At 61.2% G+C, this 21,552-nt stretch overlaps 1 protein-coding gene across 14 annotated transcripts; it reads right to left on the bottom strand.

The window, feature by feature from the left end:
• Nucleotides 1-2,404: 2,404 nt before the first annotated feature.
• UBTF (upstream binding transcription factor) lies at nucleotides 2,405-19,838 on the bottom strand. Of its 14 annotated transcripts, none has more exons than XM_032091569.1 (22): nucleotides 19,735-19,838; nucleotides 15,742-15,875; nucleotides 12,607-12,782; nucleotides 12,243-12,326; nucleotides 11,459-11,614; nucleotides 10,685-10,749; nucleotides 9,959-10,088; nucleotides 9,411-9,521; nucleotides 8,988-9,121; nucleotides 8,254-8,395; nucleotides 7,887-7,928; nucleotides 7,048-7,161; nucleotides 6,758-6,913; nucleotides 6,250-6,405; nucleotides 5,920-6,030; nucleotides 5,744-5,832; nucleotides 5,386-5,575; nucleotides 5,082-5,129; nucleotides 4,777-4,845; nucleotides 4,257-4,403; nucleotides 3,811-3,930; nucleotides 3,307-3,420 (listed from the first exon to the last, which is right to left on the bottom strand). In XM_032091569.1, the coding sequence occupies exons 2-22, from the start codon at nucleotides 15,797-15,799 to the stop codon at nucleotides 3,307-3,309; spliced, it is 2,412 nt and encodes an 803-aa protein (XP_031947460.1). In that variant the 5' UTR covers nucleotides 15,800-15,875; nucleotides 19,735-19,838. The 14 variants fall into 14 exon arrangements, with proteins under 14 accessions (XP_031947467.1, XP_031947470.1, XP_031947465.1 ...); XM_032091568.1 differs by lacking the exon at nucleotides 19,735-19,838 and adding an exon at nucleotides 19,142-19,246; XM_032091571.1 differs by lacking the exon at nucleotides 19,735-19,838 and adding an exon at nucleotides 18,691-18,848.
• Between the last annotated feature and the right edge of the window lie 1,714 nt (nucleotides 19,839-21,552).

The raw sequence follows: 21,552 nt of genomic DNA, 5'->3' as shown, positions 1-21,552 counted from the left end.
GTGACACCGACCGCCCGATCCCAGGGCTCCCCCGTGACACCGACCGCCCGATCCCGGGGCTCCAGGGCTCCCCCGTGACACCGACCGCCCGATCCCGGGGCTCCCCGTGACACCGACCGCCCGATCCCGCAGCCCCGGGGACCCCCCGTGACACCGACCGCCCGATCCCGGGGCTCCGGGCCCCCCCCGTGACACCGACCGCCCGATCCCGGGGCTCCCCGTGACACCGACCCCCCGTTCCCGCAGCCCCGGGGACCCCCCGTGACACCGACCGCCCGTCCCCGCCGCCCCCCCGCCCTGTGGATCCCCGCCATCTCCAGGGATCCCCCATCCCACGGATCCATCCCCCCCCAGGGATTTCCCCCATCCCCACGGGACCCCCCCCATTCCTCTGGAGCCCCATCCCAAGGATCGCCCTGTCCCCGTGAATCCTCTCATCCCTACAGACCCCACTCAGAGATCCCGGGGCTGTTCCAGATCCACGGATGCCTTCAGACCCCAACCCACTCCCACTGAAGTCCCTGCAAACCCTTGTGGATCCCCCCAAAATGACCCCTTCGGGATTGCCCCTCGCAATGGATCCCCACCAAGTGCGTCCCACGGGAGGGAGGAAGAACACTCCTCACACTTGTCCTTTTGTTTTTTCCTAAAGTTTTATTTTTTATAGTAATGACATGAGAACAGAAACATTATTTTTCACTTTATTATACAAAAAAAAAAAAAAAAAAAGAAAAATAAGGAAAAACAAAAAACCCCAAAAAACTCAAAAATAAACAAAACAAAACAAAAAAAGAACCGAAACCCCAAGCAAACCAGGAAACCGGGGACACGACCCCCGCGTCCCGCTCAGCCGTACAAATTCCAAGTCGGGATCATTATTATTTTTCTTTTTTTTTTTCCTTTTTTTTTTGTCTTTTTTTTAAACCTACAAAAACACTCTTTAAATATTAGAAAAAAAAGATGATTCTTTTTTTTTTGGTGTTTTTTTGCCTTTTTTTTTTAACGTAATTCACAAGAACTTCCATCTAAAGGATCCCGGGATTTTGTGGCAGTGCCAAAATGCACTCAGGAATTCTCTTGCAGCGCAAACGTCTTTCCACCCTCTCCCAAATTGTCGGCGCTGTAAGAATTTTTCTTTTTTATTATTTAATTTTTTTTAACTTTTTTTTTTTTTTAACAGAAAAAAAGGTGGGGAAAAAAAAGGTGGGGTTGAATTTTTTTTGTCTTTTTTTTTGTACTAAAAACACATCCACTAAAACACGACGGTGCTGGGTACATTCAGCAGAAAAAAAGGGATGGGGGGGGTTCCCCTTAGGGGATTTTGGGAGGGTCGGCGATTAAAAATTGGGAAGAAAATGAAAGGAAAATCCCAAATGGATTGGGGGAAGTGGGAGGAGGAAACAGAGGGACAGACAGACGGACACTGGGGGGGGGACACCATCTGGGTTCTCTTCGGGGCCCCGGTCCCGGGGGGGACACGGGGGGATTGTCCGTGCGGGAGCACCCGGGTTCACCCCCTTCCCCCCAGGTTTGGGGTCAGTTTGTCCAAAATGGTGTTTTTTCAGCCCAAACTGAGGCCAGGAAAAAGGGGTGTTGCCCCCACCTCCCCCTCAGCATCGAGGGGTTCCCCAATGTCTTTGTGGGGGATTTGGGGTGCTGAGAGCAGCAAACCTGGGGGGTGTTACAGAGCTGGGGGGGGTAGGGACTCCCCTCAAAACCCCAAACCTGCAGCAGAGCCCCCCCCTCTGCCCCCCCAAGCCCCTGCAGAGATTCGGCTGAAGAGAAAAATGGCTAAATTACAGCCCTAGAGAGAAAAAGCCCCCTCAAGCCCCCCATCCCCTTCTCTGGGGCCCCCCAAATCCTGTTCCCCAGCCCAAGTCCTCTCCAGGGACAGGATGGGGGAGGGGCAGAAAGAACAAATCTTGAGCCCCCCCCCAATTAGGGTGGCGGTCCCCAATGACACTGGGTGGGTTTTTGGGGGTGGCACGGGGTGGGGGGACAGAACCCTGCAGGGAGGTGCCGTGGGATTGCTGGTGCTCGTGTCTGCTTAAAAAAAAGGGGGGCCCCTGACAGACCCCCCATGCACCCACCCCGGTCCCCGCGGCCCCATCCCCCTCCCGGGGAGGGGGGCATTGACCCCCCAAAATAAACCCAAACCGCACCAATATTTACAGCATGGCCCGGGGGGGTTGAGACCCCCGGGGGGGACGCGAACTGGCGGTAACTGGGGTTAACTGGGGCTGACTGGGGCAAGGGGAGCTCTGGTCCCCCTCCCCAGGATTTGGGGTGAAGGGAGAGGAGCAGCTTCACCAGAGACCGAGAGGAAAACGGGGGACAGGGGTGGGAAGGAAAAGGAGTGGGGGGGTGGGGGGGAAACGGGGCGGGGGAAATGAAAAATAAAAGATGGATCTTTCTTGTTTTATAAAAAGGAAAAAAAAACCAAAAACGAAATAAAATAAAATACAACGGCACAACAACCACCGACAACAGAGCGGGGGGACCCCGCGCCCCCCCTTGGTCACGCTGAGCCGCCGGCCCCGGGCGGGGGCGGCCCCGGTGCCCCCCCGGCTCCCACTCGCACTCACACACACGCCCCCTCCCCACGCCCCTCCCACCCCATCGGGGACAGGCCGCGGGTCACCGTCCTGGCCGTCCCCGGCGCTCCCAAGTGCCGTGGATGTGGAGTTCCCGGGCAGCTCCCGGGGCAGCTTCCAGACTGTACAAGGTTTTTTTGGGGGGTGGGGAGGACCCCCAAGATGCTGGGGGTGCGCAGAGGGCTGGGGGGTTGCAAGGAGGCATTGTCCCATCGGCTGAGTCCTGAGCGCCTCGGCTCGTGCTCCGCGCCCGCTGCCGGAGGGGCTGCGTGGGGAGGGGATTTTCTTCCCATTTCTGGGATTTTTAATTAAAAAAAAGGTATGGGGGGGTGTTGTTGGTTTTTTTTTTTTCCTGTGTGTTTTTCTTCTCTTTCTAGAAAGTCCGGAGCTGGTAGCGAGGGGGTTATGGGGGTAGGGATGGAGAGACACCCCCCTGGAAAGAATGAAATTCCAAAAAAAAATCGCTTTCCCTCGGGAGTAAAGCAGGGGGCAGGGGTGGGGGGCTCTCTCCTCGCCCCCCGGCCCGGGGGAAGCAGCCCCTGATCCCCCTCCGTAGTGTGAGCTTGGCGGAGGGGTCCCCCCGGCCCCCGCTCCCCGCGTTGGGGGTACCACGGGGGGGCAGGAGGAAGAGAAGGAAGGATTTTGAGGGGCTGCAGGGGGGATTTGGGACCGAAACCGAGAAACCAAACGACGTTACGAAGAGCTTGGCCGATCAGTTGGAGTCGGAGTCGGAGGAGTCCCCCGAAGAGGAGGAGGAACTGCTGCTGCCCTCCGAGTCGTTGTCATCCTCATCCTCATCATCCTCATCCTCATCATCCTCGTCGTTCTGGGAGGGGGGTGGCAGAGAGGAGGGGGAGGTCAGGGCAGGGTTAGTCCACCGTCACTCCCTTGTCCCCTGCTCACCCTCCCCGACGGGGTCCCCACAGAGCGCGGGGTGTGACCCCCACCCTCCCATCGCTGCCCCCGGGGGTCTGGGGGTGGAGGAGGAGGGACGAGGGGCAGGAGCCAGGAGTGAGTTTGCAAGGGCTCAGCTCGGGGTGCCGGGGGGGGATGTGCTGGAGCAGCGCGCGGGGGTCCTGCCTTCACCTCTGCCACTGCCTTGCTACACGATCTGAGGGAGGGTACCCGACCCGCCTCGTGCCTCAGTTTCCCCCCTCTAAAGCCAGGGAAGGAAGAGGCGTGAGCTGAGACCAGCGAGGGGGTGGAAACACCTCACCTGTCCGGTGGCGAGCACAAGGCACGGACACGGTTTCTGGCCCCAGCGCCATCCAGCATACTCTGATTTCAGTTGCACCGGTGTAAAGCTTTGACTCTGGTGACTTACTCGGCATTCACACTGGCGCAAACGGAGCCGAGACCAGACTCAGTATCTCCACCAGGAAAAAGACAGGAGATTTTTCTCTGCTCACTGGGGGCTCTGCACACCCCCCGCACCTCTACGTCCCGAGGCTGCTCCTGACTACGCCCCGCGGCTGCTCCTCGCGCCCTCCCCGGGAACACCGGGGGGATCCCGTTCCCCTTCTCCTCCCCGTGTCCCCCTGCTTCCCGGGGGCTCCTCTGCCACGGATCTATCTGAGCCCGGCTGCGGCTGCCCCCCAGCCCGGGGGGAGGGTGAGGGGGGCCCCGTGCCCTCCCCGTGCCCTCCCCGCGCCGCAGCCTCACCTCATCCCCGTCCTCGCTCTCCTCCTCGCTGCTGGACTCTGAGGAGTCGCCGCCTTCCTCTGACGAGTCGCCGTTGTCATCATCGTCATCCTCGTCTTCATCGTCATCTTCCTCCTCCTCTTCCTCCTCGTCATCATCCTCTGACTCCTGCGGGACAGGAGGGGCTTGGTGAGTCCCTGGACCTCCACACCCATGGGTGCAGCACCCACCCCCATCCTTGACCATCCATCCACCTTTGGGTTCCTCCATCCACTGAGCAGATCAGGTGATTCCCTATCCCACACCTTGGTGGGAGCCTTTCCCCATTTACACTGAGAATTGCACCAAAAAGGGTCCCTGAGCAGGGTCAAAATCTGAGCTGGATGGGTTCTGAGCAGGGATTTGGGGAAAGCTTATGGTCTCGAGGACAGGGCAGGCAGCTGGAAGGGCAAGGGACGCCTCAAACAAGGGGTGTGGGTCCCCCCGGACGCGCTCCCCAGGGAGGGGGCCTGGGTGGCCCCATGGGGCTGTCGTGACTCACCGACTTGGACTGCATCGTTGGCTTCATCTTGGGGTTGGGACCCCGGATCTTCCCTATGCTCTTGCGTTTCTGCGGGAACAAAACCAAACCCTTTAGGGCTCAGGCTCAGCTCCTTCCCAGTGTCCAGCCCAGAGAAAATCCCACTGCTGAGCTGCCATGGGGACAAATCCTCACTGGAGGGGCTCTCTGGAGTGTGGCACACCCAAACCTCACCCAGGGCTGACCCCGGCCCAGTCCCAAGCCCCCAGGTTCCCCATCCCACCCCCAGACTCCCGGGAACACAGTAGTGCCACGTGGATACTCACGTTGGAAATGTGCTCCTTGTATGCAGCCCGCTCCTGGGGCGAGAGGCTCTGTGGGGACACGGACACAGTCAGGGATGGGTGGGCATGGGACGGGACAGGGGATGGAGCAGGGAAGGGCTCTAGCACACGGCACACCCTCCTCATGTATATAACTTTTTATCCTTTTAAGTTACAAAATGTCAAAAAAGTGTCTGGCAATGGTGGTTTTCGGAGGAGGGGTGGGAACAGAGACCACGCCAAGCATCATCCCCAAAACCAGCAGACCCCAGAGCCTCCCACCAGGCATGGGGGGTCCAGCACCCACCTTGAGCCAGATGTCGAGGTGCACCTTGTACTGTTTCTGCTGCTCCTCTGCCAGCTTTTTGTAGTGGTCCTTCTGGCCCTGGGAGATGCGCTGCCAGCGGCTGCCGATCTCCACCATCCGCTCCTTCAGCGGGAGGTGGTTCAGCTCCCCGTTGGACAGGAGCTCCTGGGAGAACTTCTGGTAACCGTTCCTGTACAGGGAGAGCGCAGGGACCAGGCTGGGACAGCGGGCACAGACAGCCCAGGTGTCCATAACCCCCATCCACCCACCCTGGGGTCCCCACCACCCTCCCTCCTCTTGTTCCAGGCTCTTCCCACCAGCACAGGCAGACCCCGTTTTTCACCCCCCAGGTACTCACATGGGGGGTTTCTTTGGCTCTCCCTGGAACTTCATTTTCTTGGTGGAGTTGGTGGAGCACGGAGGGGCCCGCATCTCGCTCAGCTCCCTCTGAGCCACAGGAGAGAGAGAGGGTCAGGGAGAGGGGCAGCACCAGGTGAGGGACGTGGCGAAGGACAGGACGGGACAGGGACCCACCTCGTATCGCTTCTGATCCTCCGCCGCCTTCTTGATCCACATCAGTTTCTCCTTCTTTTCCATGTTGTTCCAAGTGGCCTCCATGGCCTTCAGCGCTTTGCCCCGGTCGTTCTGTGGGACAGAACCGCCACGATGCATCAGACGCACCCAAAACCCCTGGGACATTGGGGTGCTGCTGCTGGAGCACTGCTCCCTCTGTGACCCCCGTCCTCCCCACAGCTCCCAGCCCAAACCCAGGTGTGAGACCCAGGGAGAAAGCATATGGGAATTCCTGCAGGTAGGAGTGACGACCCTGCCACCCTCCAGCCCCTTTCCCAGCCCACTCCTCACCTTGAAACGAGCCAGGTAGTCCCCGATGACGCTCTGTTGCCAGATCTCTTCGGCAGTTTTGGGAGACTCGGGCAGCTTCCCGCGCTCCTCTTTATCCGAGCCGTGCTTCTTCTCCGACTGTGCCTTCATCGCCGCCTCCCGCGCCTTGTACTTGGCCTGGGCAGGGGGCACAGGGGGTGAGGGGGCACGGCAGGGGCACAGCTGCCAAACACCAGGAGGGAACTGGAGCTCCCCCAGCACTGCCCCCACAGTAGCATTGACAGCCCCCCCACCAACCCCAACCCCATCTCCGGACTCCCCCCGTCAGGAAAACCACCAAAGCCTTAAAACTGAAGCTCTGAGGTTTCTTTATCTGGTGGGTTTTGACCCCCAGGTGATGAGAGGGAGGAGCACAGCCAGTGGTGCCCCTTGGTGCAGGACAAGGACAGGAGCATCCCCTGGACTGCCCGAGATGCCCACGGGAGCAGTGGAGATGGGGATGGAGGAGGAGTAGAGGGATGGTGCCAACCTTCTTCTTCTCGGAGAGGTCGTTCCACATGCGGGCCAGGAGCCGGGTCAGCTCGCTCTCCGACAGCTCCGGCCGCTCCTCCTGCAGCTGCTTCCGCTTCTCCTCCGAGAAGATGAACATGGCTGAGATGGGCCGCTTGGGCTTCTCTGAGCTGGCCTGAGGGGGCACACGGGGCTGTGAGGGGGGGCGAGCCCACCGAGGGACCAAAGCCCTCAAAGCCCCTTGAGATGCACAACCCCATCCCAAGCCTCTGGCAGGTGCTGCCCCGTCCCTCCTGGTGCCGCTCCCACCTTGCCGGTCTCTGGTGAGGATTTTTTGGATGCAGGACTCGTCGCTCCTTTCCGATTGCTGCCCAGCATCTTCTCCTCGCCCAGCACCCGCTGCTGCTCCTCCTCGGGCAGGCTCTGGGGGGCACAGGAGGAGAGACATCATTAGAAGCCCAGCGCTAATGAGGCTCTGAGGCGATCGGGGAATAGGGACATTGGGGAAGGGGATTAATGCACTTGGGTGTCCTGATCCAAATCCTGTCCCAGCAGTCAGGACCAGCATCTGGAACTGCACATGTACAGCGTGGGGGTCCCCATGCTGTCACCCCCTATCTGGGCAGTGTCCCTCTGCCCCAGCTCTGTCCCCATCCCGCTTCAGCCGTTTCTCAGTGAAAGCAGGTGGGCAGGTGCCTGGATCCGGGCACACCCCTGGGTTTTCCACCCTGTGCCCCTGCAGCCGCAGCCGGGGCCGCGTCACGTCCGCCCAGGGACGGGGACGATGCCGGGGTGGCCTCGGTGTGGCTCCCCCGCCCACGCCCCAGCGAGGGAAGGAAGTGAGACGCTGCACAGCCACCGCCACTGAACACCCTCCCCTCCAGCTCCAGCCCTCTGCTCACCCCAGCTCCCCTCCCAGCTGGGAGGCCCACCCTCACCTCCCACTGCCCAACTGGAAGATACCGGGCCAGGCATTAGGACAGCCGGAAGGTCAAGGCTATGTGCAGCCATCTGCACAGCACCCACGGCTGGGCTCAGACATGTTTTGGGGGAGCAAAGAGGGCAGCCCCCCATTTAAGCTATCCCAGTCCCTGGGCAGAGTCGCCCATTGCCAGATTCGGGCTCTCCTGCACCCCCTCTTCACTCACCTCCAGGAAGCGGAGCAGCTCGATCTCATAGTCTTTCTTTTTCTGAAGGAAGATGGAGACGTACGGTTACAAAGAGATCCCTCACTCCATCCCTGCCTCCTGCAGCCCCTGACCCAGCCTCACTCCCTCGGCAACAGCATCCTCCACCTGGGCCATCTGTTTGTCCCACACAGGAGCCAGGATCAAGGGGAGGTGACCGAGGACCTCAGGGACAATCGGTGACGCAGACAAGCACAGGGACTGAGGAAGGGTGAGGGGCTCGTTTCCAGGGATATTTGTAGCCCAGACTCTCCCATCCAGCTGTTCCTTCCCCACAGCACTGGTGCCCACCTGCCTCTCCCCCACCTGTCCATCCTCAGCCACTCACCTGGTCACACTTTTTGTGGTAGGCATCCTTTTCCTTCTGGGAGAGCAGCTTCCACTGCTGGCTGCACAGCACCATCCGCTCCGTGCTGGGCACATCTTTCATGTTGGCCATCAGCTCTGCACAGTACAGGGAGTAGCTATTCCTGAAAAACCCACAGAGGGGCCCAGTGTTAGGGAAAATCTGCCCCTGTGGAGCGGGCTGGGTGCTAAAAGCCTCCCCAAAACCTCCCAGCTGGGTTGCACCAGGCAGGGAAGTGAAGTACCTGTGTTTTAGGGCAGCTGGGGGCTGGATCACCCCCTAAAACCCAGAGTATGACGGTGCATCTGATGCATCGTGGTGGTTCTGTCCCACAGATTCTCCCCAGGATGTGCATTTAATGTACATTTAAGGACTAGTTTAATGGGATCATCATGGAATCATGTAATCATTAAGGCTGGAAAAGCCCTCTCAGATCACTGAGTCCAACCATTAACTAACACTGCCAAGCCCACACTAAACCTTGACCTCAAGTGTCACATCCACACTTTTTGAACACTTCCAGGGATGGTGACTCCACTTCTGCCCTGGGCAGCCTGCTCCCAGGCCTGACCATGACAAGATTTGTCCTATAAATGCCATCTAACCCCCCTATGTCTGTGCTCCCAGAAGTTATCTGGGCTTCCCAAGTCTCAGTGTCCTCGTTGGCAAGAACCAGCATCCACCCAGGCCACGGCTCCGTGAGGGACAGGACTCACGGGGGTGGCTTCGTGGGTCGTCCGTCGAACTTGTCCTTAAGCTGCCGCTCGGCCTTGGTGAGGGTGGAGCGGGTGATCCCCTCCTCGCTGATGTTCAGCTCCGGGTGCTTCTGGATGTAATCCCGCATGATCTCCTGTGGAGAGCAGAGAGCGGTCAGAGGGGTTGCCACCCCCGCCTGCCGGGGCCGGAGGAGGAGGAGAGAGAAGCCATCCACTGCCCTAATCAATCCTGTGCCCAGGGATCCTGCTGCCTGCCCCGCACACGGCTGGAGAGGCAGGGCTCAGCCTCACTAGGGACCTGCCGGGACCTGCCTGAACCCCCACGCTGGCTATCGGGAGAGGCCACGCAGGGCTGGGATGCAGAGCGGCTCGGAGTGAATGTTGGGACGAGTGTGGAGGGGACCGGGTGAGGCTGCTCCCTACCTCGTACTCCTTCCGCTGTTCCAGGGCCTTATGAATCCATTTCAGCCTCTTTTTATCCGAGAGTTGAGACCACTGCTTGCCCAGCGACTCTTTCACCTCCTTCGTGGTGGCCTGAAAACCCAAAGCCAGAGGTGAGGGCAGAGGGGTAAAATTCAAAAAAAAAAGAGGAATTAAAAAAAAAAATGGCAAAAAAATGGCAAAAAAATGGCGTGGCCTGGTGGGGCCTGACGGCACCCGGCACGGGGCGGCTGGGAGCCGTGGGGGTGCGTGGGAGTGGGGGGCATGGCCAGAGGTGGATGTCTGTGCTGGAATCCTTTCCTGCCCTGACTCAGGCTGTGGTCACCCCTTCCTGGCAAAAAGTGGAGGCTGGATCCCTGAGCCCCTTCCAGGTGTGCAGAGCCCCTCCTTACCTCGGTCCAGGCTCCGGGAGCTCCTAGCGGTGTCCTCCATCCCGACCCCCTAAAATGCTTCTCTCCCTTCCCCTCCTGTCCCCCGGCAGCGGGGTCCGGGACCCCCCAACACTCACACTCGCACTCACTCCCACCCACCGTACTCACATCTGGACGCACTTTCAAGTAGATCTTCTTCTCGTGGTTGTACCACAGCTGCTGGGGGGTCTTGGGTTTTTCGGGGACGTCGGATTTCTTGGCGTTCTGGATGAGATCCGGGTGGTCTTCCCTTTACCAGGCAGGGAGGTGGGGAAGGGAGAGCATCAGGGAGGTGGCAGTGGCAAGGAGAGCACTCTTAAAGCTGCCTGCTAAGGGGTGACTGTCACTGCAGGGCTGAGCCTCCATGGGCTCAGGTACTGGGGGGTCCCAAAAAAGAGCAGGAGGGTTTTAGGAGAGATTTAAGTTTGTCCCTCCTTGGCGAGCATTGGCTAAAGGCATCCCTGGGCTCAGCGGTAACCCTGAAGCAGCAGCAGGTCATTGGGAAAGCCGGGATCCACCTGGATCACAGCAACCACGTCCAAGGGGAAGGTCTGGAGTGACTGGGGGGACACTTCAGTTCTTATCAGTGCTGGTGGCAGGGCTCCTGTCCCCACCCTGCAGACCTCCAGAACATGGCTGGTCCTCTGCTCTCCCCCTCATCCAGTCTCCCAGCCGGAGGGATGCTTCCAGACACCTTTTCCTTGCTCTTTTTTGGCTGAATTCCCTCTTCTCTTCAAGCCAAAGGCCCATTAGGGCTTCCTCCGTGAGCTATGCACAGGAGGGGAATCTGGATCTGCCTGGAGGGGCCCAGGAAAATATGGGGGGTGGGGGGGGCTGCCTGCTCACCTGAACCTCGCCAAGTTCCTCTCAAACTCCTGCTTCTCTCTCTGGAAGTCCTGGATATATTTCATCTGGGGACACAAAGCCACCGCAGAGGCGGAGAGGGATGTCAGCACCAGGGAACGGGCAGGAAGATACATCCCTGTCGACCTGGCTGGGCATCCCACCACCCCAAGAGGGACTCAAGGGCTCCCCAGCCCAGGGAATGGTCCTGTGGAGGGTTTCCAGCCTGCCCAGGGATTCAGCAGCCGGGTATCTCCCCTCTCTGTGCATCCCAGCAGCCCTGGAAAGGGCACAGTGGCACTTTCTGCCCTGGACTTTTCCTGGATGCCCCAGACTGAAAGTTGGGGGACCTCAAAGCCCTGCCCAGGCTCTGGCATCTCCAGGTGGGCAGATCTCTGCTCCCAGCATCTCCCAGAGCCTGTCCCTGTGTCCCTTGCCTGGACAGGGTGGCACAGCGGGGCGTGTGCCTCAACCCCAGCATTAAACACGGATCCACCCAACGGCAAAGCCACCATCCAGGTCCAGCGGGAAGAGACGGACCAACGGACAGACCCAACCAGCCTCCACCCCACAGATCCTGGGAACCAGGACAGGAAAAGCCAAGGAAGTCTTACAGGTCTGACGGGACTAAATGAACGCCTGGCTTCTCCCATCCAGAGCTGGATTAAGCCCTCACCAGGCAGAGCCTGGGCTCTGCTGGTTTTACTGGAAGAGCTGGGCAGAGCCCAGCACACAGAGGCACATGGTGGGAAGGGGCTTGCTGACCCCCCTCCATACCTTCTTCTTCTCAGGAAGCTCCTTGTATTTCTTAGACAGGATCTTGGTGAGATCCAGGTTGCTCATTTCGGGGTGAAGCTTGGCGTATTTGGCTCGCTTCTCCATGAAGAAGCGGAAATAGGGAGTCAGGGGCTTCTTGGGGAAGTCGGGATGTTTCTGGAGAGACAGCAGAGTGGAGGACACTGAGCACAGAGCTGGCAGCACCACAGGGGCACAGCCAAACCCACGGCTCCCTAGCTCCAGGGGCACCTGCCTCCATCCAGCCCTGCTGGCGATCCAGGTATGGCAGGCAAGGAGGGGGAAACTGCTGGGAACAAGGGCTCCCCAAGGAACTGCAGTATCCCACGGCTGGGAACCTTGGGAGCGGCCTCCAGCCATCCAGAGCCGTCAGCACAGAGCGAGAGGGGACACTGAGGCAGGAGGAGGGGATGGGACCCAACTCCCAGGGATGGAGCATCGGCTGCCCCAGGGCCACCTGGTCTAAAGCACCCGGCAGGCCAGGAATAGGACGGCAGCCTCCCGGCCCCTCTGGAGCTAAACTTGGACGCAGGCTGCCAGCAGCACAGCCGGCCATATTAAATGTACCCGGGACTTGGCCCGGACCCAGCGCCGCGGCCTCCGGAGCCTTGGGCAGCCGGACACCGGGATTACGGGCAGTGAGGTGCCTGCAGAGGCTCCCACAGCGGAGCCACGTGGATCTGAGGTGCCACAGCGGTGACAGCCCCCCATCCTGGGGAAGTGTGGGGTCACCCTTTAGGGAGTGATCTTAATTCCTGACCAATACCTTGAGCTTTTTGCCTTTGTAAGGATTCTTCACATGCTCTTCAGCATCCATAATGAGCTCTGTGAGGGTCCGGAATTTCCTCACCTGTGTGGAATGAAGAAACAAAGACTTGAACAGCAGACAGGGCAGATCCCCGGCATGGCAGAAACCCACTGGGTTTTGTAATGCTACCCCAAAAATGATGGATCCCAGCCCCTCTGAGGATGCTGATGTCACAGTGCTGACAGGAGAGGGACGGTGCCGGCACCAATGGCCAAGGGCTCTGGGCACTCAACTTGGGCAATTCCAACAGCCCTAGGAATGTCAGCGGGACACTCAGACCCTGTCACAAAGTCCCCACAAAGCCCCATGTGGTGTCCATTACCTCGTTAGAAATCTCCATCCACTTCATCTTGCACATCTCCCCTGAGAAGTCCTTGAAAGCCACTTTTTCCCAGTCCAGGTGGGACTCGGTGGTTTTGAACTTGCTCCCGTCGTTGGAGGGCAGGTTATTCTTCATGCACTCCAGGAGGGTCAGCATGTCCTCCTGCGACCAGCGGTCTGAGCAGCAAGAAACAGGATCAGCCAGGGGCAGGCAGCCTTTTCCCTTCCCTTGCCTTCCCTTCCCAGCAGGATACCGGGACTACAGCTCCCGGCGTGCCGCTCCGAACTGCACGCCAGGACACGTAATCTCCACATGCTGCCTCTCGAGATTAAAGATCAAAGGGAAGTGGCTGTTTCCATCACCCTCGAGCAACTTTCTATGGGCCAAAACAATCCAGGCAAAGCTAGAAATTCCACTCAGTGCAAACCAGAGAGACTTGCTCATCCCAGAAAACCATCAGATAAGGGACGGCTCTGCTGCACGGGAGCAGAGGGCGATTTCCTACGTCCTGCGGAGCGACATGGGAGCAATGAGCTCTCTAGCCAAGCAGGAAACAGGGAAACCCACTTTCCAAGTGGAAAAGATGTGTCCAGAGCAATGGGAAAACCCCAGCGCTGCTTTTCCTGCACCTCGGAGAGCTTTGCCATCACCTGGGCCCAGCTCCATGGTGACCTCTGCCAAGGTCAAAGCTCCCACACCACAGAGTGAGGGGGGACAGAGCCCGGCACAGCCCCCCGTCTCACAGAGGGGTCCCTGACAGTGCAGGGATGATGTTTATGTCACCCAACATCCCCCAAGCTGCTGGGAGGAGCATCCCCAGCTCCCATAGGGACAAGTTACTGGAATGGTGGGACGGGCACATGGCAAAGCCAGAGAGCCTGGAGCAACCGTGAGGCCAGGACAGGCAGCAGCACCGTGCCGGGACAGGCAACAGGCAGGATATCCCAGCCCTGAATGCCTCATCCAGCCCCAACCGTGGGGCTGCTTCCCTGCCAGGGGAATTCCTCCCTGCTCCAAACTTCCACGCCAGCTGGGGAGCACAGCCCGGGGTGCTCTGCAAATATGGGTGGCCCTGGGGAATGCAGCGGGGCCTGGGAGCGGAAGGAAAAGTCCCTGGGGATGGGCCGGAGGAGGAGCAGAGCCCGGAGCCACCCGCCCACACAGCCCTGGCTGCCTCATCCCGGGGTGGGCACCCGGGATTCCGGCGGTGCAGGACTGGCTCACCACAGCTTTCCCTGCCTCACGTCTCTGCCAGGTGAAGGCTGAGGCGTTTGGAGCTGCCTGTGGGACATGGAGCACCCCAGAGATGGGGACAGTGGGACAGAGAGGATTCTGAAGAGATGGGGACAGTGTGGCTGGTCATGGATTTGAGTGGAGCATCTCTCCCTCCATCTCCAGGAATGAAACCAAGCTCCCAGAAATATCCAGCTGCAGAGATTCCTTCAGCTGCAGCTCTCCCTCCACTCAAGACTCAACATGAGCAAAACCACCTCCACCTCCTGCCCTTGCAGGGGTCTGGGGAAGGACAACTCCCCTGGAATCCCAAATCCAAGCAAGGGATGTTAAAGGACACATGGGACCTGGTGAAGGGAGCATAGCCAGGACCTGACCCCCCATCCCATTTCCCCTCCTGGACCTGCCTGGTTGGGGGTCAAGGCAGGAACAGCTTAGGATCCAGCTGGTCCCTACAGTGACCTCATTAGGGCTTCATATGGAGGGAGAAGACGGAAAGAGCTCCCCTGGAAAGCAGGGAGCCCGGTGGCTTGGGGTGTGTCGCCATGTTCCTGGCTTCATCCCAAAACACCACAAAGATGGAAAAGAGATGGGAAAACCCCATTCCCTACAGGGCTGGGGGAGATCAGAGCTGCGAGAAGGAGAACACAGTCCCAAATTCTGTCTTCCTGTTTTTCCCATCCACTTTCCAGGCCTCCCAGGCAAGGACCAATGAGGCAGAACAGGGCTGGGAAGCTGGTGCCAACTTCACTTGCAGAAATCAGGAGGAATTACCAAAACCAGCACAGCCACAAAAATCCAGAAGAGATGGAGAAGGGGACGAGACACCCCCCCAAACCTGCCCCCATCAAGCCCAGTGCCTCAGTTTCCCCCCTCAAATGCAGAAACACCCGGAGACCTTTGGCCCCGCGTGAACCCCCCGCCGGCAGACAGCCGGCATAACCACATCCCAAAGGAATACATAAAAAAACACTGGAAACATCCCAAAATCCTCGCTGGCAGCGGAGTGGGGACAACAGGGACCCCCACACTCAGCCCTCCATCCCTCTGTTCCCCTCCCTCAACTGGGGGCTTGCTGAAGAACGCTGGAACTGCAGCGTTCACCCACCAGGATGAATGGGGTTGTCTGTGCCCTGGGACCGATTTATCCCGGCTCTCCTGGCACCGGCCGGGCCGGGTCTATATTAGGAAAGCTGCCCCGGTGTAATTAAATCCATCTAAAGTCCCGGAGAAGGACACGTGCTCCAGCCGGGTTCGCTCGAGGCAACTACCCCGACTGCAGCAAGGAAGGAGGAAAATCGGGGGGACCTGGCAGGTGTGAGGGGCTGGACGGCGCTCCAGATCTTTGGGGGGGGCCCGGGAGGTTTCTGAGGGGTGGAGTGGCAGAGCCCTGCGAGCTGCCCTAGATAAACATCCTTCTTTTTCCCTTGTTTTCCTGCCCCTTTTCCAATAAAAGCTGAAGCTCTGATGTCATGCCGGGGTCTGGAAGCTGGAGGCCCAAGGTAACGGCTTGGCTTTTAATGCAGCCCAGATGTGAGCAGGGAGGGTAGCACCTCTGTGCCAGCCCCCCCTTCCCAATCCACCCGAAACACCAGCCCCTCAAAAGAGCATCCCAGTGCCAAGGGGCTGCAGGCGCAGCGGAGCATGAATCCGTGTGCTCGTACACGTGTGAGCGTGTTCCCCGCGGCAGATCAGAACTCGGAGAGGCAGATTCCCCCCCCGCCTCAATCCGCTGGCAGTCGGGATCACGGACCCTCCATCCCTCCTCCTTCTCCATCCCTTCTCCTCCCCATCCCTCTGAGAAAAGCAGCGCTCTGACGTTTTTTATTATTATTTTTAAGCACGGCAGCAGAATTCCCGCGGGAGCACTGTCATGTTGAGGGGGGCTGCGGAGGGGCTCACCTTGGTTTTTGGGAGCTGTCATTTCCAGGTCTGCAGGGCACTCGGCTTCGCCGTTCATCCTCCACCTGCCTGTGCCCAGGACGGTCCCGCGGGCTCCCTCCTCACCCTCTTCCCAAAATCACTCCCGCACAGCTCTGCAAGGAAAGAGAGAACCCTGCTAGGCATCCCCACCGTGACAGGGGGGCCCCCAGCTCTAACGGGAAGTGGGGGGAGCTCGCTCCAGGCTCTGTCCATCCTCTCCACTTCCCGGTGAATGAGGTGCTGGAATACCCCCACCACCCATCCCTGAGAGGTTTGGGGAGAGCTCCAGGAAGGGGGATCCTTAATGGTGATGTGACCCCCACACTGGTGAGGGGCAGAGAAAATGGGTGTGTAGACAGGGGAGAAGGGTCCAGGGGTTTGTCCCCAAGGTGGAGGGTAGGATCTGAGAGGGATCCCAATAAATCCCAGAGGAGACAGATTCAAGCTGGCTCCCTGGGGTGGGCGGGATCCAAAAACCCGGGATCAAGAGGATCTGAGTCAACAGGGCTCCAAGGGATCTCCTCTAAGGGGGTTCTCTCCCCCCCACAAAATGGGGGTTTCAAAGGAAGGCCCACCACAGATCTAGCAAAATCCTCCCCACAGGTGGGGACATGCTTGGAGAAGAGAGTGGTCCCCCAGATCCAATGGAGATGGCAGGGGGGGCATTTGGAGACCTCGGGGGGATTCAGGGGTCTCCCAAGGGGGGAGAACAAGCTGCAGGAAGCTATTTCAACAGGGGGGACTCCAGGGGAAGGATCCCCTCTGACCCCATTAGGAAGGATCTTACGGCTCCATGGGGAAGGATAACATAGGGAGGAGGACCCCAAAACTTGGTGGGGGGGTGGCAGGATGGTAGCCTGGGGGCTCCTCATCGGGGATTCCACCAGGGGAGTCCCTGGAGGGCAGATCAGGGCTGGAGGCCTCAGGGGGATCCCCCTCAGGGACAGGCCGCAGGCCTGGGGGAGGAGCAGGCCCCAGGCCTGGGGGGAAGCGGGGCCTGGGGGATCCCAGGGGGAATCCAGGCTCGGGGGGTCCCTTGGGGAGGGGGTGTTCAGGGGCTCCTGGGAGGAACCCGGCGCTGGGTCTGAGGGAGGATCACCCGGGGAGGGCAGCGGGGACAGCCCAGGGGTGCAGAACCCCAAGGTGCCAGGAGGGATCGGGGATGGCCCTTGGGGGAGGTCAGCTGCTGGAAGAGGGGATGTGGGATCACCCCAGGGGATGTGGGATCGATCACCCCAGGGGATGCAGGCCCCTCCAGGCCTGGGCATCCCTGGGGGGGCCGGATCAGCCCCTGGTGGGGACAGATCCCGGATCACCTGAGGGAGATCAGTGCTGGGGTGGCTGGGGGATCACCTGGGGGTGGATGAGGGGCGTGCAGACCCCACCAGCGTGGGATCGAGGATCACCCGGGGCTCGATGAACCCTGAAGGGATGGGGGGAGTCGCTCCAGGCTTGGATCAACCCCCAAGGGGGGCGGATCTAGGACCACCCCCGGGGCTGGCTGAGGGATCGCCGCGGGGTGGGATCAAGCCCAGCCCCCGGGCGGTGTGAAACCGGGGATCGCCCGGGGGTGGGAGTGGGGGATCACAACCGGGGGGGAAGTGTGGGGGTGTCGTGAAAGGCGGGATCGCGACAGGGGGAGGGATCCATGGGATCGGGGCGGGGCGGGCGGTGCGCGCGCACTGGGATCCCCGGGGGGGTGCGCGGGGAGGGGGTGCGGGATCCCCCCGCGGGGGAGTCGGGGGGGGACCGGATCCCGCGCCTGGAGGGGGGAAGGAGGAGGAGGAGGAGGAGGAGGCGGGGGAGGAAGGGGCCGGGCCGGCGGGCGGAGGCGGGGAGCCCGCACATGCCCTGCGCCGCCGGCCAGCTCCAGTCTCCTCCTCCACCAGGCAGCAGGAACCGGGTGGGACCGAGCGCGGGCGGCCCCGGCGGCGCCTCCCCCGCCCCCGGTTCCCACCCGGGCGCCAGCGAGCTGAGCCCCCCCTCCTTTTTTTCTCTCCCCCCAACAACACCCGGGCAGACAATGGAAGGCGAGTTCGGGGGGCCGGGGGTGCGGAGAGGGGCCGGGGGAACGCGGAGCGCTCCCCCGGCCCCTCTCCGCACCCCCGGCCCCCCGGAGCGATGCGATGCGCTGCTTCATCCCCCCCTCTCCGCATCCCCCCCCGCATCCCCCCATCGTTACCGGCCGCTCTCCGCCGCGGCACACAATGGCCGGGCTGCGCCCGCCTCCGCCCGCCGCTCCTTCCCCTCCACCCGCGGTTATAAAGCCGAGACAAACCCACCTCTCCGGGCTGCTAAGGGGGAGGAGGAGGAGGAGGAGGAGGTGGTGGTGGTGGTGGTGGTGGTGGAAGAAGGAGGGAGGAGGTTGGAGGGGGGGATGTGGGGGGGAGCTCTAACCGAGCCGCCGCAGCCCCAACCCCGCCGCCGGAGCCGCTGGGGGAAGAAGAAGGAGAAGGAGAAGAAGGAGGAGGAGGAGGAGGAGGGGGAAGGGGGGGCGGGGATGCCCGGCTGGGGGCGGCCGGGCAGCTGCAGCGAGCCGGGCGAGGGCAGCGCGACCTCCCCGCACCGACCCCCGGGGAGCGGCTCCTACCCGATCCTCCCCCCCTCTCTTTTTCCCCACCGCCGCCCCCTCCTCGCTTTTCCTTTCCTCGTTTTTCCTTTCCTTTCCTCCCTTTCTTACCCCCCTCTTTTCTCTCCGCGACCCCTCCTCGAGCCCGCGAACACCCACCCACCCAGCGGGGGGCTGGAGCCCCGCTCCCGGTCCGGAGGGAAGAAAGGAAGGGAAGGGGGGGAAAGGCGGAAAAAAAAAGGGGGGGGGAGAAAAAAAATATAGATAAAATAAGGAGGAAAAAAAGGATAAAGAGGGGATAAAGCGAGGATAAGGGGAGATGAAGCGCGGGGGGGGGTCGGCCGAGCCCCGGCACGCACCGGCGGAGCGCGGCGCCCAGCTCCCGCCGCGGCGCGGGACTCACCCGGGCTCGGGAAAAACAAGCGGGCAGCGCTGGAAGCCTGCCCCCGAAATCCAGCTGCGGCACCGGGGAGGAGGGAGGGAAGGCGAGCGGGAAGGAGGGAGGGAGCGAGGAGGAGGAGAGGGAAGGGAAGGGAAAAAGGAGGGAGAGAAGGGGGGGGCACACCGGGGCCGCCGAGCCGGGCGCTGCCCCCCGCCCCGAGCCCCAGCGCGGTGCCCCCCGCGGGCGGGCGAGGCGGGCGAGCCCCGGCGGTGGCGGTGGCGGCTTCCTGCCCGCGGGGCCTGCGCGAAACCAGCCGTTCTAAAAAAAAATAATCTCTCTTTTATATCTATCAATCTACCTAAAAAAAATCGCTCTGGTGGGCGCGACCCCCTCCCCGTTCCCGTCGGAGCGGCGGCGGAGCGCCTTACCGAGCCCGGAGCGCGGCGGTGGCGGCGGCGGCGGCGGCAGCGGGAGCCCGGGGAGGAACAAAGCGCCTCCTCCAGCCCCGCCGGCGGAGCGGCGCGGCGGCGAATGGCGAGCCCGGGCGGCGGGCACGGCGCGGCGCGGCGGGGCACGGCGGCGGCGGCTCCCCCGGCGCGGGCACGTACCGGCGGGGCCGCCGCTTTGGGGGGCGGCGGGGGCTCGGGGCTCGCTCGGCGGGGCCGGGGCGGGGGAGCGGCGGTTGAACGGCGGCCAGCTCTGCAGCGCTGGCCCCGGGCGTGGACGCGCTCCAGTCCCCGCAGAGACGATCGCGCTTTCCCCCGCCTCCATGGCGCTGCGTTCGCTCTTCCAATCAGCCGGGCTGAGCGCGCCGGGATCCGCCGGGATCTCCCCGCCAGCCCCGCCGCCCCGCCGCCGCTTTCCGCCGGGTTTTTTATTGCTCTTTGCTTTTGCAACACTGTGGTGAGAAGAAAAAGAGGAGGAGGAGGAGGAGGAAGGAGAAGAGGAGGGAAAGGAGGGGGGGTGGGGTGGGGGGGGGAAGGGAGGAAGAAAAAAAATAAAAAAAAAAAAATCTCCTTACATGTGCAACAATCCTCGGCCGGCGTTTGCATAAAGAAAAAAATTTAAAAATTAAAAAAAAAAAAATAAAAGAGAGGAGGAGAAAAAAATTGAAGGGGGGAAGCGGAGGGGGGGGGGGAGCCGAGCCGGGCCCCCACGGCACGGCGGGGCCGCGCTCCTGCCCGCCCCGCGGCCCCGGGACACGGCGGCGGGGGGGGCTCTGCCCGGCGGGGCGGGCGAGGGGCAGCTTCCTCCCCTCCTCCCTCCCTCCGCTCCTTTTCTCTCCTCTCCCTCTCCCTCTCTCTCTCTCTTAATTTTTTTTAATGGAATTTCTCCAACTCCACCTTTGTTGTGCTGGGCGTCATTCCCCGCAGCCAATCCCGGCCAGGCAGCGCCTGCACATTCCCGGCCATCCCGGCTGCCGGCACAGTACGGGCCATCCCGGGCTGCTTCCGTGCCACCGGCCTCGCCGGCCGCCGCCTCGGTACCGAGCACCCCGGCGGTACCGGCTGCTTCCATAGCGCCATCCCCGCCGCCACACCGGCTGCGTGCCCGGCACCGGCCACCTCTCCAGCCCCCGCCGCCGCGGCAGCTCCCGCGGCCCCGGCTGCCGCCACGGCACCGAGCAGCCCGGGCTGGCTGCGCTACGGCCACAGGCCGCCCGGCTGCTCCCGGCCAGCTCGGGCCAGCTCCGGCCATCTGCCCGCAGCCGCCCTCAGGCCGCGGCTGCTCCCGCGTGCTCCGGGCAGCTCCGGCCATTTCGCGGCTCCCGGCCGGGCCGGCACCGGCAGCTCCGGAGCCGCCTGCGCGGGGAGCGGGAGCCGGCGCAGACCCCCCCAGGGATGCAGGAGGACGGCTGGGACTGCGGGGTCACCCAGCTCGGGGGGCTCTGGACACCTCCCAGGCTGACCGCATGGGAACGGCCGAAATCCGGGGGATTTTCACGCCTGTTTATATGGAAAGGGAAACAAGAAATATAATAATCCCTAAATCTGGATTCCCCCCCCCCATCCCCCCGGCTGGTTTGGGGGTGCGGGGGTGGTGCCTGGCTGTGCAAGTGGCTTATTTGGGCTTTATCCCGAAGGGAAGGATCAGCCAGACGGAGGGACAGGCGGACAGCCGGCTCCTCCGCCACGTCCTGCCCCGAGCTGTGCCAAGCCCGGCCAGGCGGCTCTGGCGCCGGGTGGTTAATCCCTCCTGTGAGAGCTTAAAAATAAAAATATATGTATTTATTCTGTGTGGAAAAGGGCCTAGGCTGGGCTGGATCCCTGAATTTCAGGAATTGTAGCTATTTTTCAAGAGGGGAAAAATGACAAAAGTAAAAAAACCCAACATAAAATATTTAGAGCCAATTGGGCCCAACACGTGAAAATTGACATTTTAATTTTTTAATTTTTTTTTTTTAATCAAAAAGCTGTTGTTGGAGTGTCAATGTGCTCCAGTCCCGATTCTCCCAATGTGGTTTTGTGGCTTTTGTTACCAGCAAGGGACACCGGAGTCCTGGGAATCAGCCACAGACCCTGCAGCAGGCGGGCTGGGAATGGGCACCCCCCAAATGCCCATCCCAACAACCCCCCTCACTCCTTGCCCTTCCCAGGCCTCGCTTCTGACCACAGGAATTTTTTATTTGTTGTTACTTGTGTCAATGAATATTTTTTGGGAATAAAGCTGCAGGTTTTTGCTTTTCCATGCTTTCAGTGCGCAAACAGTGACAACATCCCACTGGGCACTGCCAGCAGATCCCGGAGTGTCCCGTGTCCCCTGCCCATGGATGGCATGGAGCACCCTGTGATGCTGCAGGCACTGGGGTTCTCCCTTTCCAGGGGTGATGCTCCACCGT

Source organism: Corvus moneduloides, chromosome 26 (assembly GCF_009650955.1).
Source record: "Corvus moneduloides isolate bCorMon1 chromosome 26, bCorMon1.pri, whole genome shotgun sequence".
NCBI lineage: Eukaryota > Metazoa > Chordata > Aves > Passeriformes > Corvidae > Corvus > Corvus moneduloides.
The sequence above is the reverse complement of the archived record's forward strand: the minus strand, read 5'-3'. Positions and strand labels throughout refer to the sequence as shown.